Consider the following 26719-nt stretch of genomic DNA (forward strand, 5'->3'; position numbering starts at 1 on the left):
ACGCACCACGTGTACTTAAACACACAGCACCTAAGGCCTCTTTCAACGGTACCCTCCGTACCTCGCAATTCCGCGCCCTGCCCGCAACCGCCCACACGGCTTACGAATGGGCATAAAACACCTTCTGGAATGGGCGGTCCTCTTAAAAAGTCCACTGTCGAACACCAATGGACTCGCTGACTGCAGCAGAGCCTTCAGGCACGCCAAAACCCTCTACGCCATCAATACAGCTTTTGAAGCTTTGTGACAATGATGCTGCTTCAGCTCTGAAACCTGAAAAGCACCAGGCCTGTATGTTTTACCTGTCAACCTTTTTAATCATGCCCCCAATAATACGGTATACTTCCTTGTAATATTCTTTAATTACCTTGATTTTATCCAAGCAGTTGCACTTAGCTGGCAAAGGGCAGTGATCATCCCAGGGTAAAGAGGGCGATTAGGACTTACCCTTTATCTAGCTCGAGGTCATTCTTAAGAGGCTTGATCCATGGTGTGAGGCATAACAGCTGTTATCTTCAGCTGGGTCGGGTTTGGAAAAGGAATGGTAACAGATCAACCTTTTATACCATCATTGATACTACTGGAATGTTTATTTTTAAAGAAACAGTCCACCTATTTGGATTTTAGTTATTTACAAGCTGTTTTTAAAGCAGTCTCATCTACTACTTGGGTCAGCTCTAGAGAAATGATCTATTCCCCTTTGTTTGCCCGCTGCAATACAATGGACAATTGAGATTATCTGGGGATTTTATTAAAAAAAAACAAAATCATGTGATTCACTCAGATTGAAAAAAAGTGTCCATCTTATCAAGGTAAGGTGAAGCAATAACTATTTATTGCTAGCTTTTTGAGGGTAGGTTGCATTTGCAGGCCATGGATATTTTCAAGACTCAGGCTACATACCTACATCTGCATACAGAGACAAAAATATTGGGACAATGTGATCTCTGGCGATGGAAGCCCTTTGGGAAGACACTTGTATTTTTGGATCTCCCGATAAACAAAACCTAATGAATGCATCTGAAGATTGGTGGTATATTTATCATTGGCAACAGCCAAAACATACCCTCTCAATATTTTACAATAAAAAACATACTTTGTTTTGAAGATTATTTTGATTCAACCTATAATGGCCAAACATCTATCAACTAACTTTGCTCAGGAATTGTCCCTTTGTTGTCCTTTACTGCAAGATAAAAAACAGGATATTTCCGAAATGCCTATATGGAGCTTCTTGGGACGATAAGAGCGGATCATTTTTTATTCTTTTCTCTGCTTTTTAATGAATCAAGGAGAATCTGGCTTTCGCGAATATATGAGCTGCTAATGTCTAAAATGGGAAAGGAGTTGGGACAGACGAGACAACAATGGGAGACAGACTTGAAAGAACCAATGTCAGACACAGAGTGGAATAGAGCTAAGTTTTACCACAAGAAGCTGTCTAGGAATGTACGGCTCCAACAGATTAAATTATATATAACCCATAGAGCATATTTGACCCTGAATAGAATAGCAAAATTTGGTCAAGCAGCAATACTATCATGTCCAAAGTGCGGGTAGGTAGAAGCAGATCTGGTCCATAAATTTTGGGCTTGTATAGAGATTGGTAGATTCTGGGAAGAGGTGGCCCAAACACTAAAAGGCGGGTATCACCTTGGAAATCTGATCCCCCCCCGGCCCCCCGCAGCTTGCTTACTAGAGGGAGGGCTTTACTAGACCCAAAAGAGCTAAACATGTTAATAAACTGAAGGATTTGGCATACATATTGGTGAAATGCAGAATAGCAATGGGATGGAAAGTGTAGACAAGGTCTCTGGTGCAGGTATGGTGGAGGGACCTATCGAAATGGTCAAATGTGGAAACGGTGGTGTGGCAAGAAGCAGTGGGCAGGAACTCGGACCAAGAAGGGGAGGGGATGAGGGGGTGAAAGCCTGGAAACAACTGATTGCAGAGCTAACCACAACAACATTATATAAAGAGGAATCGGAACACAGTCACACATGAGAGGGTGCAGATATTGGAGGGAGTGGTGCGAGTAAGCAAGAGATTGTGGAATTATGTGGTGTCTAGTAGGCTGGAGTGGGCGAAGTGCACTAACAGACAAAAATTGCGCTGTGATGTTGTGTACTGCATATTGCAATGTCTGTACGTTATGTTGCAACAAAATTAAAATTCTTTTTAAAAAAAAAGGAGACTGACTTGCTCCAGTTTGAGGTCTTCGAATGTAATGAATTTAAGGGATGTTTTGCATTCTTATAAAACTATGCGGTATGCACTTTTAATATTCGATATATGCAATAAACTTGGGAAGCGTGTAAAATTAGAAAACATGTGGACTTGACTGATTAATGTATTGAATGTGAATTTTGTATAGAATGTTGATTTTGAACTTATAATTTTATTTTAAATAATGTTTACCATATTGTTTATTTTATGAGGTGTACATTGTCATTTGTATAAAGATGAGACATAGTTTCAACATTATGACAACTTCATATCTCCGACCCACAAAACCATGAAACTCTCAAAAAATGTTCATATAAATTTGAAAACAAACAGTGAAGCCAAACAAATTGACACACATACCCAATGGACACAGTTCCCAAGAAAATGAAATGAGGATGCACTAAGCATTGTGTACTTTTGTATTAAATGAACAGTATTTTTACTCATGCATTGGAACAAAGCAATCAATATATTTATATTTGTGAAAGTTTGATTGTTTATCTGGGTTTGGCTCCAGCCCCATAACCGTTGGTGGCCTGAAATTTTGGTCAGAGGTTGGCATTTGATATGATATGTTATTTATAACGCGCTTCATACCCAGAGGTTTCTAAGCGCGGACACAGGGATCGAACCTGTGTTGCTCTGTGTCGTCTTGCTTCCAAAGTGAGCACATTGCCCCTGAGCTATCCGGCATACCAGTCAGGGGTGTACTGGCAATGATGAAATATGACCAACCCCACCCATACGTCCTGCACATGACGGTGTCCGGCAGTGTGTTATCAGTATAGGTGGTTTCGGGAGATTGCTGATTTTGCAATTTTTTAAGAATATGAAAATAGGACACAACATAACATAGGCAAGGCTAGAGCAGACCACCAATTGCATGTCAGCTTCAGACCCGGACAACGCCATGTGGGTACTGCTAATATTTTACATAAAAGAAATACATTCTTTCAAAACAAAATTTGAAAGCAAACTAAACGTTAACATGTATGTAAAGAAGTAACTTACAAACTGCCCAGCTTTGTATGTTTTTAAGTCCCATTCTATAGACGCATATGTTGCCCAAGAACTCTGCATTCTCTTTGCAGGAAGGTCAGGACGTGTGATTGTTCCTTTGAAGCCGATGAATTTGATCTGCTTGTCATAGGACTCATGACACTGTTTCAACCAGAGAGCAAAGTCTCTTTCAATTTTCACTCTCTGCTCCTACAATATAATTTGATATGAGATGATAAAACCTTTCTTACATAGCCATAACCATTAACCATTCATACAGTATCTTAGAAAGCTAGTATATATACACAATGTCTCTGGTTAAAACAAGTCTGTCAAAGTTTTACACTGTTAAATATAAACAAATTGCCACACAAATGAGAAAGCACATTGTGCTATTATACACAGATTGTGATGCGAGATTGTGATGTTTATTAGCACACACGCTGGGTGCCTGCTTTTCAACATCCCTAGAAGTGGGCCTCAAAAAGACCAAAAAGTCTCATTACAATCAAAGCAATGTTTCACAAAATAGACACATAGGTTGGGTTATTTAATCTGCATTTAAAAATATGCCCTGTATTTAAAAACCAGGAAACACTATCACACAATTGGGTTATTGGGCTACTGGGGATACGTCACCTCAGAATACATTCAGTGAGGCATTAGCCAATCTTACATCCAGAGAGCGGCAACCCACATAATAAGGTTGAGATCCCACACCGGTCTGGTTAGGGGTACAAAAGAACAGTACGTTTGAGACACCCTCTTCCTCTTCAGAAACCAAACACACAAGACTGAGATCTTTGGCTTGACAAGACTGAGATCTTTGGCTTGACAAAGGTGGAAATACCTCAAAACCTCACACATACAGGGTATCTCGCCAGGAGAGTAGCCAGGACCCTAGCCATTGTGTCAATGGAACTGATTGATATAGATACTGGTGACAATTATGAAATGTTACAGCAAGCAGATAATGGGAGAAAAATAGCTGGATCAGTCATTTAGGTTTCCATGATTTCTCTTCACCAGGGTATTAACATTCCAAGCTTGATTCCAAACTTGTACTTCTATTTCCTGTAGCTGAGAGAATGGTATTCACCACTTTTTTGCATTCTCTTAGTCTCTTCTTTTACCTCTTAGCAGGACATCACTCCAAGGTTAGACAGGTACTGGTTTTCTGCTTCCATGATGCACCATTCCCCTGTATGTAGCTATTCTTCTATTCAGTCCAGTACATTTAAGAAACGTTCAAACTTGACCTCTCAGCATTAAGTCACAGATGGCCTCAGAAACACCTCAACTCCCAGAGACAGTACAAGTGTTTTTATTACAATTTGTAGAAAATGGCAGTTGCTCTCTCTTGTCCAGGGATGGGTAGTCCCTCCCTAACCCAGGCGTCCCTGAATAAAGATCAGTAACACCCTACTATCGAAACACTAGCTAGCTCAATGTGCTGGCCTAAAGGCAAATGCCTTATATATTTAAACTCCCTCAGGGTACAGTCTAGGGGTCCCTATTTAAAGACTTTCCAGTGTGATGAGACTCAAGGTTAGCTACTTCCAAACATTCGTCCCACTCTATCTTGCCCTTCCACACGCCGATATTCTTCTCCATATACTTCTTTGTCGCTCTCCCTCTCAAAGTTCTACTCCCCTCCTACTCCACCTAACGTCTCTACTCTCTAGCCCTACTACTTCCCTCTATCTCTAATGTTCCTTTCTCTACCACCTACCTACAATCTCTCCTACTTATTCTCTCCCTCTTTCACAATACTACTTGTCCTTCATCACAATAACTGTACACTCCCCTTCCCACATCTCTATTACTCTCCCCACACCTGCTTTCTCAATTACTCCATATTTCACTTTCTCAGTTGCCTGCTCACTTGCTTCTCTCCTCTGCCACTCCACTCCACTCATACACACGGTCAATCAACTCGAAGTACCACTTTCTCTCACCAAACAATACCTCTTCTTGCACACTGCCTGAATAATCCATCTCCACACTCTAGTGCATTGTCCTTCCTGCAACTCGGATCATGTCTGCCTTCACCTCCTCTCACCAACACACCACAACTTCTTGCTTCCGGTGGCTCCTTTTATCCTCACCCCTTTACCTCCATTAACTATCTACCCTTGTTGGGTCTCCGGACAAATTTCCTATCCCCCCCCCAAAAAAAGTTTTACAATAGGCAAAAGACAAAAGGGGGCATAAACCCTGCCCTTTTCGTACACTGCCTGGGTTTGGCAATGGCGGGCCACTTCAATGAGTTCATGACCTTACCAGGCTTGCTGACCCACTGTCTGGCTGATGAGCCAATCCATGGTTCCATTACTGGCAAGTGCCATATTTTAAGAAGCAATTGAGGGCTCACTGCATATGTGCCGATATCCAGGTTGTTCTGTGCTTCATCGTGCAGAGGCATCACTTCATTCGATTGCCGGTGTGGGTGCATATTCCCTTTACAACCCTCCAGAGTCTCTTATCGGGCTGTTCTCTTGTCCACAGTGAACTGTGCGTGCTGGAATGCATAGTTTTATATAAGAGCCAGAAAGAAACTGGCCAGCAAAATACGATATGCTGTAATTGGCAGTGGTATTCTGCACATGCATACTGACACTATAAGAAGGGACCAGGACCCTCCCAACTTCCACCTTCCCCCTATGTGGTGGGACTGGCTCTGGTTCTTCTCTGGAAAACAGGCCGAGTGGTGGCTCCATCACCACTTGGCAAAGACAGCTCACTGACCCTGCCACAATTACCTTATGGGTGCCCAAATGGGTTTTCTCCCTTTACACCCAGAAGTACTTTGCTTAAATATTCTTTAGGCCCTGGTGCAAATTATTTCAGTACATTTTATAAGGACATCTGATGCAACTTTAATCTTCACAAACCATTAGAAAAAGATAGATATACATATCTTTAAGGAGGAATATTATCCCCTCCATTTTATGGGTTTGATGCTCTAAAACAATGTGGGAGCAGCTAAGCAATAGAGTACCATTTCAATACTTCCAAAATGCGGCTAACTCATTTGGTGTTCTACATTTTAATCTGCTATGTATAGGTCATGACACTGTTTTATTAAATTCTTCATGAAACACTTATCTCATCACAACCTTGAAAGGGGGTGGGGGGTTAACAAAGAGTACTCTCTAGTTTTGTCAGAAGTCTTGCGGGGGTGGGGGGATGCATCGATTTTCATTATTAAGTACGTATGATCCTTACATTCGTACCATAACAAATCTTGTAGCTCTAAAAACTAATTTCTCTACGTGGGGAAGGGGGGGTGGGGCATTTTTTTATATTCTCCCACTTACAGGTGTGAATCATGCATAACATACTTGCTTAAGATATAACCTACCAAGAAATGGTGAGTCACGTGACAAATATTACTTACCCAGTAATGCTCTTTCTGTAGTTTGTATCTGCTTAGAATCACATGCTATGCATAGTCCTCCATTTGGTGATTGGCTCACAGTATTACATCTTTTTCAAAACTGGGGCATTCCTGTGACACTATCCATATTCTACATGTACAGGAACCCACAATCTGTAAACGTCAATGGCTTTAGACTGTTTTTTGTGCCTTGAGCAGGTTATTTGTACAGCAAATGAGTAAGGTTTTTGTACCCACTGTTCCACTTCTCCTTTGCAGGGAGGTAGGGTGGGCACATGTGAATCTAAGCAGAAACAAGCTTCAGAAAGACGATTACTGGGCAATACTGGTCTCTGAAGCTTGTGAATCTGCTTCAATGCATAGATTAGCAAGCAGTAGCAGAGTCAGGTGGTCAGTCAGAAGCAGGAATAGAAGAAAGTAAATTAGGAAGAATTGCTTGTCCCACCTTTGAATCTGCTATTGTTTGTGTGTTTACACAGTAGAGTTGTGTAAATATATGTACTGAGGTCCATGTTGCAGCTTTGTAGATCTTTCTAGAAGGAGATTAGCGATGAAGACTAAGGTCCCCAGCACTGCATGTGCAGTGAGCTCTGGGAGTAAATGGTAATGTTTAATGTGCTTGTGTGTAACACAGTTGAATACATTGACAGTCCATCTTCATATAGTGGCCTTAGTAATGGGATCCCCTCTTGGCCTGTTGCGAACAAAACCAAGAATTGGCTGGTCTTTCATAATGGTTTTGTATTGTTAAGGTAGAACATCAATGCTCTGCGAACCTCTAGTGTGTGTAATGCTTTTTCTCCGCTACTCGGATGGTTGGGGAAGAAAAAACGTAGTTCAATAGATTGGTTGAGGAGGAATTTAGGTATGTACTTTGGTGAAAGTCATGGATGTGTTCTTAATACTACCTTATGTTTGTGAATGGATACAAATGGTTCTGTAACCGTTAGTGCTTGTACTCTTTAATAGATGATACAGCTATTAGGAAAGCTACCTCATGAGGAAGGTCCCTTTGCCAAGCTTTATGCATAGTTAAAAAGGCGCTCCCATGAGTTTTGAAGAACTGTCCCACCCCGGTGGCGGTCGAGTCACTGGGAGGTTGATGCATCTAACTCCTTCCATTAATGCTTTAATGACTGGTACCTTCCACCAGGATGTTTTACGTTGAGCAATAGAATAGGCAGCTAACGCCATCAGATGTACGTTGATAGAGTTGTAGACCAAAACTGAATCCAATCAATGTAATGGGAGTATTAAAATATCTGTGGCCGTGCAGTTGATGGGATCAATGTGCTTTGATTTACACCCAATGACAAATTGCTTCCATTTATTAGAGTAGCAATGACGCGTTTGGTTTTCTTGCCGGCCTTAGTATTTCCATACATCTAATTGGGTGTCTTAAGTGCCCAAACACAATTTTTTTTTTCTTCATTTATTTATTAAATGTATTGATAGCGCCCAGACCCAGAGGTATCATGGCGCTAGATGCAGCAAAAGGCAATACAGTCATGAGATGGCGGGATCTCAAATGGCATGATAGTTATCACTTGTGAAAATACACGGTACACTGAACCTCACCTCAAGATACAGGGGGCTACAGCAGTGTGCAGTTAGGCAAATGTGTGTAAATAGGTAACCTTTGTAAAAATACATGTTACAGTGAGCCTCATCTCATAATACGGGGAGATACAGCAGTGTGCAATTAGGCAAATAGGCATAAATAAGTACGTCGAAAAACAAATAGGTGTCCACAAGGTAAGAACAGAATATATCATAGATAGGTGGGAGTGACAACAGGCAAATTTATATACATGGGAGTGATACATTTTTATTTTATATTATTATGCAGAGTTGAATTGAGGAAACGTGACCTAGAGCATCAGGTATTTGTGGAAACTGTACACAGCTTGGACCGTGATTGCAAGACTGACACCAGGTGAATATGAAGGACAAAAAATAAATAAATCACATGATGGACATTAATCTGAGATGTTAATTATAAGAACGACCTTGCATAGACCATCTTTACTAAACGGAGATATCCTTTATCTTTTAAATTGAATAGAACAATTAGCACCAGAGGGACGAAATATACGAAGAACAGCTCCTGGGGAAGGGAATAGAATTCTCGAAACACGTAGAGCACAGGATTTTATGGATTATTGATTTGAGAAATTGTGAGCATTATACTGTTGAAAATCTTGCCTGGAAAATACAATTATGTACAATATATTATGATTGTCATAATTCTATGTAAACAATCAAGATTGTGGATATAAACATTTCTGGGAAAAACCGTTTCTTAGAATAGAAAATTTACAAATATTTCTTATCACCTACATGGTGTATAATATTGATTGGATTACAATAGATGTTAGTGTGCAGGGAACGGGAGTGTTCCACAAGTTTGTGGACACCGGGTTGTTTTTCAAATTGGTACTGCAACCTAGTGTCAGTGTTGTTTTGCTCCCCTGCACCCTAATACCTGTCTGAATAATAAAACTACCTTAACTTATACAAAAGGTGTGCTCCTGGCGTGCAGGAATTAGCATAAATAAGTAACATATATGTCAGTACATGTATGCAAGTACAGGTATGTAAATGCAGCATTGGTATGAGTGGACAATCTGGCAAAGCCTCACCTCATGGTGTGGTGGGCTACATCAGGTATGCAGGTACAGGTGAAAGCAACATTGGTCAAGTCAATTAGGTGGGCTGCAGACGAGACTATCAAGCACCGGTAAGGCAGCGCCAGGGGTATTGGGGGCAAATCGGTAGATATAGACCTTGTAGATTTTTGTTGCAAGACTATTGATGTGGTGTAGCTCCTGGTGAGGCAAGTTCTGCTACCACACTAGTGGGTATCAAGAATAAGTCAAGTCAGAGTAATTGTCAGCCCGCTGAGGAGAAGAGATCGTGCAAATGGGTCAGGCAGACAGTATGCTGATAATTTTCATGTAAAAAGTTGCTTACACCACAAGGGGGAAAGCTGTAATGTGCTTACAGTTGTTACAGTGATAGCGCTGTCTGGGGGCACATGCGTTGTGGCCAGATCAATGTACCAAGATGGGAGGGGAGGAAAGCTAAAACAGGAGGGCTTCTGTTAAAAAGTGAGTCCATTGTTAGGAGAACGCAGCAGTAAACTGGCTTACCTTGTTAGGGAATTCAGAAATGACTGGCAATTGTTACAAGTCGGAGCCTCCCTCGCAATACGCGTAATGAGAGATCCTGCCATTTGAGGAGACTAGTAATGCAGCAAAGTTGAACATGGTGCGGTGCAAGGGCCCGGCAGCGCCCATACAGGGTAATTTCTGGTGCAAAGCTGCAAAGAACAAGTTACTTTCTTACCTGGTAACGTTCTTTCAAAGGGATGTTCCTCCGACATATTCCACATCTATGACAGGTAATCACCACAGCTGTGCTGCTTCGGAAATTTTTTCGGTGGCAAAATCCTACATCGATGACATCGATACGCTGTCCCTCGAGGGCCGGCGTCACCGGATGTTATAAGTAGGATGCACGACGGCCGTAGCCTCAGTTGTAGTTTCTTCCCAGAACGTGTGGCACCAATCTTCTGCCTGTATGACTACAGAAAGCCTTGCGGAAACATAAGCTGCATTCGCATAAGACATTCTGTAGAGGGGCAGGCTGGGAGGGTGCGATGTGGAATACGTCGGAGGAACATCCCATCGAAAGAACGTTACCAGGTAAGAAAGTAACTTGTTCTTCGAAGGGATTGTGTCCTCCGACATATTCCACATCTATGACAGACTCCCAAAGCAGTACCAACGTATGGAGGTGGGAACATTTTTTCGAAGATTGTCAAAGGCTAAATCTTGGCCATTGATAGAATCCAGGGAGAAGTGTTTTACAAAAGTATGGACAGAGGCCCATGTGGCTGCTTCACAAATGTTACGAATGGGAACACCCCTCTGTTGAGCAGTAGAGGCAGCCACGCCTCTAGTAGAATGGGCTCGTAAGCCTACCGGAGGGTCCTTACCAGCCAGACGGTAGCATTCAGAGATTGTCAAGATAATACATCTGGACAAGGTCTGCTTAGTAACAGCTTAACCCAAACGCCTTCCAGCGTATCCTACAAAGAGCTGATCGTCCACTCTGACCCGGGAAATGCGCGAGATGTAGAAACTTAAAGCTCTCCTAGGATTCAACCTATGGAGCCTCTCCTCTTCCTTACCAGGTTGCGGAGGAGGATACAACGCCGGAAGAATGACCTGGCTCAAATGAAATTTCGACACAACCTTCGGAAGAAGGACGAACCCTAAGGACAACCCTGTCCTTATGGAACACCGTGAAAGGTGTCTCTGCGGATAGTGCCTGCAACTCACTCACTATGCGAGCAGAAGTAACCGCAACCAAAAATACAGTTTTAAAAGTCAACAGTCTCAAAGGACAAGAATGTAAGGGCTCAAACGGAGCTCCCATCAGAAATTTCAGAACTAAGTTAAAATCCCAACCAGGCACCTGGAAAGGTGACAGGGGGGAACATTTTAGTGAGTTCTTTCAGAAACTGAGAAAGCAAAGGAATCTTAAAATAAGAACACTCCTCAGACGAGCGCTTAAATATGGACAGCGCCGCCAGGTAACCCTTAATGGGTTACTAATGGTACCCGCTTGCAGGCCATTGTGGGCTAACGAAAGCAAAAAAGATAGAACCACAGGAATGGCACATGAAAAAGGATCCACATTCTTTACGCTGCACCAATCGCAGAACTTTCTCCAACGGCAACGGTACAGGGACTTTGTTGCAGGCCTTCTGGCCGAAAGCAACACCTCCATCACAGGGAGGTCCCAATCCTTGTACCTCAACCTTTCAGAAACCAAGAATGAAGGTTGAGAGACCTGACCTCTGGATGGAGAACCCGACTCCCCCTCCCGTGAGAGCAGATCGTCTCGGTAGGGAAGACGGTGTGGAGGCAGATGGACATGTCGAGAAGGTCCGGGTACCACGCTCTCCTGGCCCATGCTACAGCAATGAGGATCATTCGGGAACCGAACCTCCGTAACCTCCGCAACACTTGCGGAATGACGGGGACTGGAGGAAACGCGTACAGCAGTGGGAAGGACCACTCCACTACGAATGCATCCCCTAAGGCTCCGCTTGGAGGAAATTCCAGCGAGCAGAATCTTTCGCACTTCCGGTTGACACTGGTGGCAAAGAGATCCACTTGTGGGGTCCCACAAAGGGTGAAGATCTCCAAGAGAACTTCTTGAGCCAGCTCCCAGTCGTGAGAGACCGTGCTCTGCCTGCTCAGAGCATCCGCCGCCTCTTTTTCGTCTCCGGCCAGATGAACTACAGAGATCGAAATCTCTTGCTGGATAGCACAGAACCAGAGCTGCATTGCCTCTCTGCACAGAGGGAGAGACCCTGCCCCCCCTTTTTGTTGAGGTAGAGCATGGCCACTGTGTTGTCCGTCAGAATCAGGACATTCTTCCCCCGCACAGACAGCAAAAAAGCCTTCAGTGCTAGCCTGATGGCCCTCAGCTCCAACAGATTGATATGGAGTCTGGACTCCGACGGAGTCCAACGACCGCTGACTGTCAACTCGTTGGCATGAGCTCCCCATCCCGTGAGGGATGCGTCCGTCATGATCGTTACCTCCGACCAGGGTAGCCAAAATGGAGCCCCTTTCATCTGATTGCCTTCTTCGGCCCACCATAGAAGATCCTGGGCGACCGAGTGAGGCAACTGAATGGGATCCGACATCCTGCCGGAGGACTGCGACCACTGCATCTTGAGAGCCCATTGCAGAGATCTCATCCGCAGTCTGGCCTCTGGCACCAGTTGAATGCAGGATGACATGAGGCCGAGCTACCTCAATAACTCGAACGCCGGGCGACTCTGGGCAAGTTGAAACTTGTTCACCATCTGCCGAATGTGATGAGCCCTCACCTGGGGAGGCGAACACTGCACCAGGGATGTGTTTAGCACTGCTCCGATGTACTGGAGTCGCTGGGAAGGTGTCAAATGGGACTTCTTTAAGTTGAGGGAGAAGCCCAGCTTGTGAAGGGAGTGGCAGGTGACTGACAGATGATCCAGGACTTGCTCGGTAGAGCATGCCCTGATCAACCAATAGTCCAGGTAGGGGTAGAAGTGAATCCCCCCTTTCCAGAGATTTGCTGCCGCCACCACCATTAGCTTGGTGAAGACCCTCGGGGTGGAGGTCAATCCGAACGGCAGGACCCCAAACTGTAAGTGCGAGTCGCCAACTGCGAACCTCAGGTACTTCTTGTGCTTGGGATGAATTGGCACATGAAAGTTAGCATCCTTGAGGGCCAGAGACACCAACCAGTCCTGAGGTTGAAGGGCCTGGAGGACTTGAGGGAGATTAACCATCTTGAACTTGTCCTTCCTGAGGAGTTTGTTCAAACCACGCAAGTCCATGATGGGTCTCAATCCCCCGTCTTTTTTCGGGATCAGAAAATATAGGGAATACCATCCCTTGTTCCTCTCCGCTACAGGCACCAGTTCTATGGCACCTTTCTCCAGCAGGGATTTGATTTCCTGCGCAAGGAGCGGATCCGGACACTTCAAAGAGAGCTTCCCTGGTGGATTGTCGTGAGACCTCTGCCGGAAAGGAAGACCGTAGCCGTGGGCTATGATCTCCAGAACCCACAAATCTGAAGAAATGGCACGGCATTCTACAAGATGCTGCGCCAGCCTTCCCCCAACCGGCGAACCATGGGACATGGCCTCATGACTGAGCTGAAGCGCTGCGGCAGTGCCTGAGGGCAAAGAGGCAACTGCCAGAGCGGCTTTGGCACCTTGAGTACCTTGTTTTCCACCTTTGGTACTCCTATGTTGGCCCCTTTCACTGGCAGCCCCCCTCGATCTACCAAAGTGTCATGGTGCATGCCCCCAAAACCCTAAAACCCGCAAGCCCAGCCCAGATTCTGGCTTTTTTTGGGACTTCCCAGGCCCCAGCTATGTTCACCTGGGCTCAGTCCTGGCGCTGCTGGCGCCAGGCTCATGGCAAGTGTTAAATACAGGGTCCATTTATTTGGCTCTGAGATGCTGAGCCATTCAGTACAGGGTGTGGCTTGGGACTACTTTACCAGAGAGACAGGATACAATGAAGGGGACTATTTTCCTGGAACTACTTGCAAGGCTATTTAAACCGCACCTTGCCAACTGAACACGCTTCGCGTTAATCTGCACTCCTGCAGCAGAACGTTCACCGTGTCAGTTCTTGCTTCCTTTCTGCCACGCCCATCCAGAGTTTTCTATCCATCGGCACCTGTGAAAATAGAACAACAAGAGTTATTCACGCATTGAAGGCCTTATCTGCAGAACATTCGGACCTCACCTTTATGCTTATCCAAGGGCTGCTGCATCTGTAGAAGATCAGAACAGAAGGCACCCTCTCGGGTAGCGACGCACCTGACTCGGCCTCCTCCAGGAACTCCAGCGAGCAGTTCACATTCTGCATCGCGCCGCATCTCGACACCGTCAGTCGGGCTTCCATTTTCTTCCTTGAAAAGCGCTGCACCTGCCGAACAGAAAAGACAAATCAGGTTAGTCGCACACAACAAGAAGGCTAAAATAAAGCGAACTATTAGCGCATCTCGCACAGCGCTCTACTTACCGGCAAGAATCCTGCACATCATTGTCAGGAGAGTCATCCATCATCTGAATACCGCTTTTGTGCCGCACCTGAAAGACAAAAAAAATGAACATTAGATATCTTGCATGCAAGGACTTAAGGCAGTTATTTCAAGGAGTTATTGGAATAGAGACTTACCTGCTTACTCCGGTCCATCCACTTCAGCAACCTCCATCGGATCAGTGAAGTAACTCGATCCTGGAACTACAGAGTAACCGCGCCCCTGCCAGAGAGTGTGCAGGACGGAGAGCTCACCCATATAATAGACAAGGTGAGCCAGGGAAAGAGAAGGATAACACGGAAGGAGGTGAAAACCAAAAGCAGCTCCACACAATTGGCTAATATCTTGTTTCAACTTGCAGACGAACATCTCCGCAGGCAAGACAGAAGGGAAGATGCAAGCAGGCCCTCAATAAGCAGACCACCACCAGTGCAGACATCATCCTTCGCACACGAGCACGCCCCCGTGGAGACCAGGTGAGCATGACAGAACGCGAAGATTTACACAAATTCTCTACCTGGGCGTCATGGAAACCTCAGAAACCGATCAGCTAGCTCAGTTTTTGGGGGAACTCAGGGCCGAGGTGCATTCGGCTAGACAGGAAACCAATGCACCGATGCACCAATGCACCGCACCGATGATCTCGCCAGACACTTGCTCCAGTCACAGGCGGGGCAAACGCCGCTACCTGGAGTGGGGTCAACGGTACCCACTGCATCAAGCAACCCAGTTCAGGTGGTCCTCCCAGGAGCTGTACTTTTGTCACCCCCAGAACGTTTCGCTGGAGATCCAAAAAGGTATTGTGGTTTTTATGAATCAGTGCTGTCTACACTTCCTATGCAGGCCACAAGCCTTTCCAAACGACCAGTCCAAAGTGGCCTTTGTACTTTCATATCTTAGTGGCAGTGCTGCTGACTGGTCGGTACCGCTGGTCAGTCGGGATGATCCCATCTTGAAAGACTTCCAAAGATTCCAATTGGATATGGAGAAGCTGTTTGCCCGGCGCTGCCAAGGTCAGGCATTGGACAATGAGCTTTTATCTTTGCGTCAAGGCAACCAAGATCTGCTAACTTACATTGCCACCTTCAACAGACTGGTTGTGGAAACTGATCGGCCGGACGACAAACGAACAACACTGTTTTACCGCGGCCTGAGAGGTGAGTTAAAGGATGTTTTAGCTCAAGTGGTTAACCCGCCCAGAGACTGAGCCGAGTACATAAACTTGGTGGTCCAGCTTGATCACAGACTGCAGAACCGTAAGGCTGATCGTGCTAGAATCGATTCAAGGGTATTTGTACGCCCCAAGGAAAACGCCTCCAAGACCACCGACGTGTCAGAACCCATGCAAATCGGAGGAGTGCGTGGGCCCATTATCCAAGGCTGAAAGAGATAAGAGAAGACAACAACTGTGTTTGTATTGCGGGTCAGCCAGCCATTTCCTTCGAGAGTGCCCAGTAAAGCCACCTAAAAAGGCAGTGGGAGTCGCTGGTAAGGTTGAAACAGAGTCAGAGCCGGAAAACTTCTCCGCCTGGCAGAGGTAGAGGTCCGCTTGCCGAGCGAAAAGAAGGACTCCCAGACCTCGCACCTAGTTTTGCCTATGGTCCTTAGAAATCACAAACAGCCATCTTGAATGCATGCAGTCAGAGCATACATTGACAGTGGAGCCATTGGAAATTATATGGATCAAGAGTTGGCTTCGAGGATGAACCTTTCCCTTTGCAAAAAGGCAACAACAGACTTAGTCACCACAGTCGACGGAATTGAAATTGCTTCGGGTCCAGTAACACATTCTACGACAGAGATGACTCTTTTGTGCCAAGACGGTCATCGGGAAACCATAGTGTTTGATATAATCAAGACTCCACAATTTCAAATAATTCTGGGAATGCCATGGTTAGTACCACATAATCCTTGCATAGACTGGCGTGCCAAGAGGTTGACCTTCTCAGTCGAATGTGCTCAAACTTGTTATCCAACTAAAGGACCTTTGGTCACTGGAGCGACGACGATCATGAAACCAAACAATTCCCTCCCTCTGGTATATCAAGACTACCAGGACGTATTCCAAAAGGATCAAGCCAACACACTGCCCCCCTCATAGGTCGTATGACTGCCAGATCGACCTTGTACCAGGAGCACAGATTCCATGCGGTCGAATCTATGCTCTCACAAGGCCCAAAAACCTGCATTTGAGAAAATATTTAGACCAGTACCTGGCTAACGGTTCGATTCGCCCACCCAAGTCCCCGGCGGCATCACCCTTGTTCTTCGTGCCTAAAAAGGAAGGTGACCATAGGACTTGCATCGACTACCGCGCATTGAATCAGGTCACTGTTAAAAACCGTTACCCTTTGTTAGGCAGAAACCTGTGCAGTTCCCTTAGGGACCACTGCAAAAGATTTAAGACTACAGGTGTTTGGCAGTAAACTCACTTGGTAGCAGTCTGTACCACACAGATTCACTGGCAGCTGTGGCTGAGCAGTCAGACTTCCCTCAAGAAGAGTTAGGCAGTATACAGAGCATACAAAAAAGGTAAAGAAATACAGTAGCACAAGCAAACACTGACCAGAGCTTGGGTGTAAAAGTATATAATTATTTAACACACACTTATAAAATACACTAGCACTAAATTGGTAAGATAAGTTCAAAACACAATCACTATTATCATATGTACATCCCTGATTACTTGTTGGACAAGTCTTAGTTAACACCACTTATTTCCAGACAGAGGTGAGCGCTTAACGTTCGATGGCACTCCAACAAGTTAAATTAAAAGGGGAGGCAAAAGCAGAATTATGGAAGCATACACACTAAATACTTTTTAAAGGACCACAGCAAGTTAGGAAGGCACAGTCTACTGGTGAGCTAGGAAGTTTAGGTGCCAGGCCCACTTTTCAAGGGAGCCAGGCGGAAGACGCCCAAGATCAGACAGTTACACAGAGTCTTCAAAGTTTGTAGAGGGAGTTCGAAAAAGGTTTAGTTCAGTGCAGGAAAGTTAGCTAGGGTGTCCCAGGCTAACCCAGGTTCGAGAGACGAGGATTTAATACACCCCTTTCAAACGGTTGCAAGGGAAGCCAGGCAGAACACTGTACCTTCAATGGAGAGGATCCTCCAGCGGGGGCAGTTGTTCCTGGCAGCGGGTGCAAGTCGCAGCGTTGTCCAGAGGAGGAGAAGATCTCGTCGTGGAGGAAAGATGAAGGTCGGTGCACTGCCAGGGAAGAAACCAGCCGCGGAGTTCTCCGGTACAAATGTACTACCCTTTCGGTTTGCGGTAGTGGTGAAAACGTGGTATCCCGGTTGCCGGGGTGCTTGGCACAAGCAAGGCGGCCACGAGATGCTCCAGGAAGGCGAAAAGAAGGTAGACTGGCTATCTCCACCAGTCGAAGGAAGAAGACTCTCCGGGCTGGAGATCTCCTCTGTCGTTGTGAAAAGTGGTGAGACGGTTCAGCAGGGCTCCACCGGTGGTGTCGTCGTTGCAGGCAAGCTCAGCTTCTCCCTCCTCGGATTCTTAGGTCCTGTGGCGACTTCTGAAGTTCCAGTCCCCAAAGCCCTGCTTTTATGCAGCATACCCCCATTCACTCAGCCTAGCTGTCAATCAAACATGCTAAGTGGTGAGCCAGCCGGCTGACCACTGCGCCAATCACACAAGAGTGCGACTTGAGTTACCAAGGTAACTCAGTCCAGGGTGCCTAAACCCCCTCCCATACCCGCTGTGGTACCCAGACAGAGTGGCACCACTTTTGGAGGCTTCTGTGGAGAAGACCACCAAAAAGTGGAACAAAGGGCTCGACTTGGGTTGGAGTCACAGAAGAGAACACAAACGCCATTTTAGAATCGAGTTCTCTATATCTAGAGATATATTTGCAGTCGAATATAAAAAGTAGTATCCACTGCCACCAGCCAAAACTCGATCAGGGGGGACGGAGACGTGCCCCCTCGAACAACAGATCCCGGAGCAATTGAATTGCCCCGACCAGTACGTCCACAATATGATGGTTTGTACTGGTTTTTGTTCATAATTTGGGACTAGCAAAGCCAATGGTGACTTTACATGCCCTGGGAGACAGTAGTCAGTCACAGGGTATGGAGTCTATGTTGGGGGGTCGCTACGACACCCCTGGGTTACGGCACGGAGGGTGCTGTGTAACCCAGATCAAAAAAATACATGAGACCCTATGGAGTAAAAGACCCCATAGCCCATACAACACATGGAAAGTTAAAGAAACACCTCAAATCATGTCTAAGAGTGGGAGCAAAAGAATCTCACTCTTAGCAGGAGAGAAAAAAATAAACCCCAAAAAATCCAGCAAAGCTGCTGGGGGACTCACTAAGTTTGGGAAATTAGCCTTACAGAGAATTCTCCCTAACACCCTTTTTGCCTTTGATTCCTGACCTGTTGGGTCAAGTAAAAGATGCCCGAATTTACACCAAGTTAGACCTTCGCATACCACCTGGCACTGATCAGGAAAGGGGACGAATGGAAGACCGCTTTCCGCACCAAATACGGGCTATTTGAATACCAGGTGATGCCTTTTGGCCTTTGCAACGCTCCAGCGGCGTTCCAGTATTTCATGAACGATGTTTTGCGACAAATGATTGATGTGTGTGTTGTAGTATACATCGACGACATTCTGATATACTCTCGTTCAGAGCAAGAACACGTGAAACATGTCCGGGCTGTTTTGGACAAACTTCGACAACACAAACTGTTTGCAAAACTGGAAAAATGTTTTTTCCATGTCACTGAGGTCGAGTTCCTTGAATTTGTATTAACCCCTCATGGTGTGTGCATGGATTCACAGAAGGTTGAAGCCATTCTCAACTGGCCATCTCCAACTTCGATTAAAGGAGTTCAGAGCATGCTCGGATTTGCAAACTTCTATCGTCGTTTCATTCCAGGATTTTCGCAACTAGTGCACCCCATCCCCACTCTGCTGCGCAAAAACAAGCAATTTCAATGGTCCGAAGTGGCTGAGAAAGCCTTCCAGGAGCTAAAACAAAGATTCATCTCAGCCCCGATCCTGAAACACCCTCATCCAGATCTTCCATACGTGGTTGAAACAGATGCTTCCAGTCTGGCAACGGGAGCGGTCCTTTCCCAAGGGAACCCTGAAACTGGTCAACTACACCCAGTAGCCTTTTGGTCACGGAAGTTTACGGCTCCTGAGTTGAATTATGCTATTACGGATAAGGAACTGTTCGCCATCAAGGCGGCCTTCAAAGCCTGGCGGCATCACCTCTTAGGAGCTAGGCATACCATCACAGTAATTACAGACCATCGCAATTTATAGTACCTGAAGGTAGCAAAAGCTCAATCATCGCGTCAACTCCGATGGGCATTATTTTTCGCTGAGTTTGACTTTGTAATTACTTACCGACCTGGCTGTCGAAATGGCAAGGCAGATGCACTGTCCCGTATAGGAGTAGACGAGGAATACGCCAATCCCGACCCTGTGCCCATCATTCCTGGTGAAATGATTCTTGGAATTACTTTGTCTCTAACGCTAGAAGACATTCAAGAAGAAATCCCTCATCTCATGGATTCCAACGCCCTAAATAATTGGCCGAACTAATGTCCTCACCATTCAGTCACTAATCAATTACCCTATTTTCAAGGACTTCTCTACCTACCCAGCAAAGAACTTCAGGAAAAGGTCGTCTCACATTACCATGACTCAGCAGCATTTTTGGTGGCCGACATGGCGTGAAGACATCAAGCAGTTTGTACTTTACTGTGGAGTTTGCGCTCAAAACAAAGTCCAGAAAAAGAAATCACTGGGCGTGCTTCAGCCATTAGACATCCCACCTACACCTTGGCACACCTTATCTCTTGATTTTATAACGGACCTTCCTCCTTGTGACGGGTTCAACACAATTCTAGAAGTGGTGGATTTATTTTTGAAAATGGCCCTTTTCATCCCACTAAAAGGATTGCCCTCAGCTTCAATTCTGGTTAAAGAATGCCTGGAGCAGATTGTTCGAATTCACGGATTTCCTCCCATCCTAATCTCCGACCGTGGCAGCCAGTTTATCTCACGCTTCTGGAAGAAATGTTGCAAGTTATCTCAAATCGACGTAAGGCTTTCCAGCAGTCACCATCCCCAAACTGATGGTCAGACAGAGAGAACAAATCAGACCTTAGAGCAATATCTCAGGTGCAGGATACATCAAACTGAAGGCAGCTGGAAGGATGTTTTATGGATCACCAAGTATGCCTATAACAACTCCCTGCACTTCAGTACAGGTCAAAGTCCCTTCTATACAATCTACGGGTTACATCCGCGAACTTCCAATCTTGATCCACCGCAACTTCTGGAAATGCCAGCTATGAAAAGTTTGCACTCTACCATCTCCCAAGCCTTCAAACAAGCGACGGATCATCTAAAACAAGCTAAGGAAAGGTACAAGAAATCAGCCAATGTGCATAGAAGTGAAGCTCCAAAATATCAGATTGGAGACGAAGTCTGGTTAGCGTCTAAGCACATACCAGTGAAGGGACCTCATACCTTCAACCCCAGATATTTAGGTCCATATACTATTAAAGCCATTATCAATCCAGTGGTTATGAAGTTGGACTTACCTCCGCACATGAAGATTCATCCTGTGTTCCACGTCTCACTATTGAAACCAGTGCAACCTGGAACACGAGTTGCGAAAACCACCGAAACCAGTCACTGTAAACGGGGAACCTGAGTTTGAGGTGAAAGGAATTCTTGACTCAAAAATCACTAAGTCAAAACTATTTTACTTGATAGACTGGAAAGGATACGGACCACATGAAAGATCATGGGAACCTAGTGAGAATGTGCATGCTCCACGATTATTAAAAAGGTTCCACCGCAATCACCCAAACAAACCAGGACCAATGGGTGAGTCTGCCATTAGGGGGGGTTTGGGGGGGAATGCTGTCATGGTGCATGCCACCAAAACCCTGAAACCCGTGAGCCCAGCCCAGATTCTGGATTCCTTTGGGACTTCCCAGGCCCCAGCTAGGCTCACCTGGGCTCAGTCCTGGCGCCGCTGGCGCCAGGCTCATGGCAAGTGTTAAATACAGGGTCCATTTATTTGGCTCTGAGATGCTGAGCCATTCAGTACAGGGTGTGGCTTGGGACTACTTTACCAGAGAGACAGGATACGATGAAGGGGACTATTTTCCTGGAACTACTTGCAAGGATATTTAAACCGCACCTTGCAAACTGAACAGACTTCACGTTAATCTGCACTCCTGCAGCGTAACGCTCACCGTGTCAGTTCTTGCTTCCTTTCTGCCATGCCCGTCCAGAGTCTTCTATCCATCGGCACCTGTGAAAATAGAACAACAAGAGTTATTCACGCATTGAAGGCCTGACCTGCAGAACATCCGGACCTCGCCTTTACGCTTATCCAAGGGGCGCTGCATCTGTAGAAGATCAGAACAGAAGGCACCCTCTTGGGTAGCGACGCACCTGACTCGGCCTCTTCCAGGAACTCCAGCGAGCAGTTCTCCATCATTCTGCATCGCGCCGCATCTCGACACCGTCAGTCGGACCTTCCATCTTCCTGGAAAAGCGCCGCACCTGCCGAACAGAAAAAACAAAGCAGGTTAGTCGCACACAACAAGAAGGCTAAAATAAAGCGAACTATTAGCGCATCTCGCACAGCACTCTACTTACCGGCAAGAATCCTGCACATCATAGTCAGGAGAGTCATCCATCATCCGAATACCGCTTTTGTGCCGCACCTGAAAGACAAAAAAAACGAACATTAGATATCTTGCATGCAAGGGTTTAAGGCAGTTATTTCAAGGAGTTATTGGAATAGAGACTTACCTGCTTACTCCGGTCCATCCACTTCAGCAACCTCCATCGGATCAGTGAAGTAACTCGATCCTGGAACTACAGAGTAACCGCGCCCCTGCCAGAGATTGTGCAGGACGGAGAGCTCACCCATATAATAGACAAGGTGAGCCAGGCAAAGAGAAGGATAACACGGAAGGAGGTGAAAACCAATACCAGCTCCACACAGTTGGCTAATATCTTGTTTCAACTTGAAGACGAACATCTCCTGAGGCAAGACAGAAGGGAAGACGCAAGCAGGCCCTCATTAAGCATCGCAACACCAGTGCAGACATCATCCTTCGCACACGAGCACACCCCGTGGAGAACAGGTGAGTGTGACACAAAGGTAGAGTAGTATCGAAAGGAACCTCCCCTCCTTTGCTGTCCCCTAGGACGAAAAGGCAGAGGTTGACGAACTGCAGCGCTCAACGACTTTGCTACAGCTTTGGAGGTCTGCAACCTCTCAAGGCTCTCGTCAGCCTTGCTGCCAAAAAGATGGTCCCCATCAAAGGGCATGTTGAGAAGCCGGGACTGTACATCAAGAGCAAACCCCGACTTCCGCAACCAGGCAAAACTGCGCATCATGGTGCTTGCCGCCATGGACCGGCTGACACAGTCTGCCACATCCAGACCCGACTGAACTGATTCGCACATGGCATCCTTGCCATCCTGAACGAGGGCAAGAAAACAATCCCGTTCCTCCCCTTCGGGAATATGTTCAGCCGCTAAAGATACACAATTCCTCAAAGTGTGAGTGAATCTTACCAAGGCACAAACTGAGTTGGCTGCATTTAAAGCCATACCCCCAGATGAAAATACTTTCTTCGCCCAACCGTCGAAGCGCTTGTCGTCCCTATCAGGAGGGATGGTAGGGTACGCCGCCTGCTTCGCTGGGGCCGTAGCCGCCTGCACCACCAAACTCTCGGGAGTGGGGTGCGCAGAGAAGTAGCCGGCGTCGCCACTGGCTGGACGGTATTTTTTCAGCAACGACTTATTCACTGCCGGGAGACTCTCCGGAGGAGTCCAAGCCGCCGCCACCCTTCTTTGTAAGGCCATATGAAATGGCAGCACCGGGTCAGCAGGTGGACCTTGGTCCAAGATATCTGTCAGGTCATCCTGTAGAAAATCCACGGGTAGAGCAGACCACCCCAAGTACTCAGTCACCCTCGACATGAGACGCCGGTACGACGACTTGGCGTGTGTACCAGGCTCAGGCCTGCCAAATTTAACCTCTGGGGAGGTGTCCAGACCACTGGCGTCATGTAAAGATTGACGCAGGTCTTCCATCTGGCTATGACCAGACAACAGGTCATCAGGAACCAAACCTTCCACATCAGACCCTTCATCCACCTCAGAAATGTAATCCAGAGGCTGAAACAAATCCCTGGATGAGGGCACAGAAAAAGGCTCAAACACAGGCCTTACTGACTTGCTCAGGGCCTTCCTCAGGGTTTCACTGGTCTCCGGGGCACCTCCGATAAAGCCTACTCAAAAGCTCAAAAGGCGTTGACGGAATCGGTGTCGAGCGAGGCGCCGATGGCTTCTACAACGGCTTCGAGGCCGGAGCCCCGAGCGGGTCCTTCGACGGCCTCGGCGCCGATGGCGTTGATGACTTCCTCTGAGGCGGAGCCTCGACAGAGTCCCTCGACGGACATGGTGCCGATGGTGTTGATGCCTTCGAAGAAGGCCTCACAGGCTCCAACGGGATCGAGGGCGTCGAGGACCGGGACATGGAGCGGGCATGGATAGAGCGATCTACCTTGTCCGATCGGGACCTCAAAGGTTCCCGATGATCGCGCCGACCGTCCAAGCCCGAAGGTGTGCGAGCGGCGGCCCTAGCGCGTTTCTTGCCGGCTTCTCTCAATGGCACGGACGGAACGGAGCCCTGTGATTCGAAAATCGCCATCATCTCCTTGCGAAACGTCTCCCATTCTGCCAGAGATGAATGCTTGTTGGGACAAGCTACCCCGCCGTGTGGCGGAGTCCTCAGACGAGGAAGGCGACCGGTGACGGCGCTTCCGCGAGTGCCTAGAAGAGGCAGAGGAATGGCAGGAACCACTCCGGGACCGAGTTCGCCCTGGATTTACACCGATGCGGAGAGTCGCCCCACAAACCGTCGGTCGAAAGCCCAGTGGATTTCAACTTTCGGGGTTTGGAAACCCTACCTACTGTCAACTTCTTCTTACGCTCCCACAAGGTCTTCAAGGTCAAAGACTGGCATTCGTCACAGTCATTGGTGGCGTGGTCCTCACTGAGGCACCAGAGGCAGACGTTGTGCGGGTCCGTCAGCGACATCTTGGAACCGCAGTCCCGACACTTCTTGAAGCCCGACCGCGAGGTAGAAGAAGACGAAGACATGATATTACACAAACAACCAAGTTCGAAGAACCGATTTAATCAGGAGAAGAACCAAGGCACGCCGAGATTCCGAAGCGAACACGTTCGCGGAAAAAACAGAACAGGCTACGGGCGTCATGCGTCCTACTTATAACATCTGGTGAAGTCAACTCGACAGAGGCCCTCGAGGGACAGCGTATCGATGTCATCGATGTAGGACTCCGACGGCGAACATTTTTCCAAAGTAGCACAGCTGTGGTGATTACCTGTCATAGATGTGGAATACGTCTGAGGACACAATCCCTTCGTAATTCAGCTTCTACGGTGTGAGAAAACCTGGTAACACTCGCTAGTCCCTGGGGACCTGTCATCCAGGTGGCCAGGACACAGACATCGCTATTGGATCCAGTTCCTGGGGTGGGCCAGTGCGGGAGGATCACCTTGATGGGCGGTCCTCAGGGAGTGAAGTGGGACACTGAAAGGTGATATGCCGTATTCCCCATCCTATAACACCTTTTCACCCATCCTACCATGTAGGTTACTCGGAAACTATACGCAACCCTCCCCCGCTTTTCCGACACAAACACTTTCTCAAGACAACTGACTCAACCCAGAGCCGTTTATCTGATATGTCCCAACACAACGGATAGGCAAAGTCAGGCAATTGAACAGAACCACACACACCTGATGGCCCTTTCCCTTCCCCACAGGGATAAAAAGTGGAGCACGAGAGCACACTATGAGCAAGGCAGACCGCAAGACGAGACGACTATCCCAGGGCAGCAGTTCAAGAGCAGGAGAAAGCGTCGAGAACCGAAGGGGTGACAAGGAGGGAAGCGGCCTTGCCCTTTTCGAGCCAGACCTACAAAGCCTGAGTGAAAGGAATAAGACCGCGAACAATAGCCAGCCTGTGTTGCAGCAGATGTCAAGGGTACACGGAGCCCTCCTACACTGATAACCAGGACAGGGAAAGACGCTTGCTATCGCTTGACTCCAAAGACAAGAACAAGTTACTTACCTGCAACTGTTGTTCTCCATCATAGGTCTGGCATGCATTCACATGCTCATGAATATTCCCAGTCAGGCTGGGAATCCTCAGTAAAAGAAAAATCAGTTTCAGAACTGTATTTCTCCTAACAGCCAATCACTGAGCTCTGGCTCATACTTTCCCCTAGCCAATGACTGCCCTCCACCTAAGCCCCTCCTCTGGCAGCTATCTTCAGATTTGGTAGCATGTAAACTGGCAGTAGGACCAAGAGAAGAGCCACAGAGGGGCAGGTGGGGGGGTTCACATGTGAATCCATGCCAGACCCATGCTGCAGAACAGTTACAGAGACGTAACTTGTTACTTCTCCAGCATGGGGTCTGGCATGGATTCACATGCTCATGAATAAAGAATACATAGCAGTACAAACATGCACAACCGCGGGAGGTGGCAAGGCTCAACATAAGAATCTCTTACCTACTCACCATACTCACCTTCAATCGAACAGGTTGCGTAGCATTGCCTGGCCGACTCTGGACTCCTCCCTGGAATCCCTGTCGACAAAGTAGAATTTCATGAAGGTGTGCGTCAACCTCCACGTAGCAGCCCTGCAGATGTCCAGCAGGGACACACCAGACAGGAACGCCGTTGTGGCAGCGATCAGTCTTGTAGAATGGGCTCTCAGCCAGGCAACGGTTGGTTTGCCTACCGGCGACAATGGGTGATGCAGCCGGAGAGCCACCTGGAAAAGGAAACATTGGGCAGGGCCTTCCCATGGTTCACAGGACCAAAGTTCACAAAGAGCCGAGAGGTTTTCCAGAAACTCTTGGTGAGGTACACATAAAACGTCAGCGCTCTAGCCACATCCAGCGAGTGCAAAGTCCTTTAAGCCAGCAACAAAGGCGTTGGAAAAAACACAGGTAACACCAAGGGCTCGTTTAGATGGAAGTCCGACGGAACCTTGGGCATGAAGGAGGGGTGCGTCCACAGCACCACCATCATCCCGTGAAAAGTCAAGTAAGGAGGCTTACAGGACAGGGCCTGGATCTCACCCACCCGTCGTGCAGGGGTAATAGCCACAGGAAAAGCAGTCTTCCACAACAGGAACTTGAGTGGAACAGAATGCATAGGCTCAAATGGAGCTCCTATGAGCCTAGAGAGCACCATATTGAGTTCCCATCCCATGCCAGAGCCTTCACCCGTGGGAACGAACAGAACAGTCCTTTGACAAATTACTTCACCAGACAGTGTGACCATAAAGAGGACCGTCCTGGAGATCTGGTGTAGCGGGAGATAGCCGCCAGATGAACCTTGATGGAAGCGTGAGCCAGC

At 47.0% G+C, this 26719-nt stretch overlaps 1 protein-coding gene across 2 annotated transcripts in view; it reads right to left on the reverse strand.

Moving 5' to 3' along the window:
• Positions 1 to 26719, reverse strand: part of SMCHD1 (structural maintenance of chromosomes flexible hinge domain containing 1) — a 3133956-nt gene that overhangs the window by 2430581 nt on the left and 676656 nt on the right. For both annotated transcript variants that reach the window (XM_069620859.1, XM_069620860.1), the window contains exon 13: positions 3238 to 3435. In XM_069620859.1, coding sequence (XP_069476960.1) covers positions 3238 to 3435 — 198 coding nt within the window. The remainder of the gene's footprint in view (positions 1 to 3237; positions 3436 to 26719) is intronic.

The sequence above is a fragment of the Ambystoma mexicanum genome, chromosome 5q (assembly GCF_040938575.1).
Source record: "Ambystoma mexicanum isolate Mex_15411 chromosome 5q, UKY_AmexF1_1, whole genome shotgun sequence".
In the NCBI taxonomy this organism is placed as follows: domain Eukaryota; kingdom Metazoa; phylum Chordata; class Amphibia; order Caudata; family Ambystomatidae; genus Ambystoma; species Ambystoma mexicanum.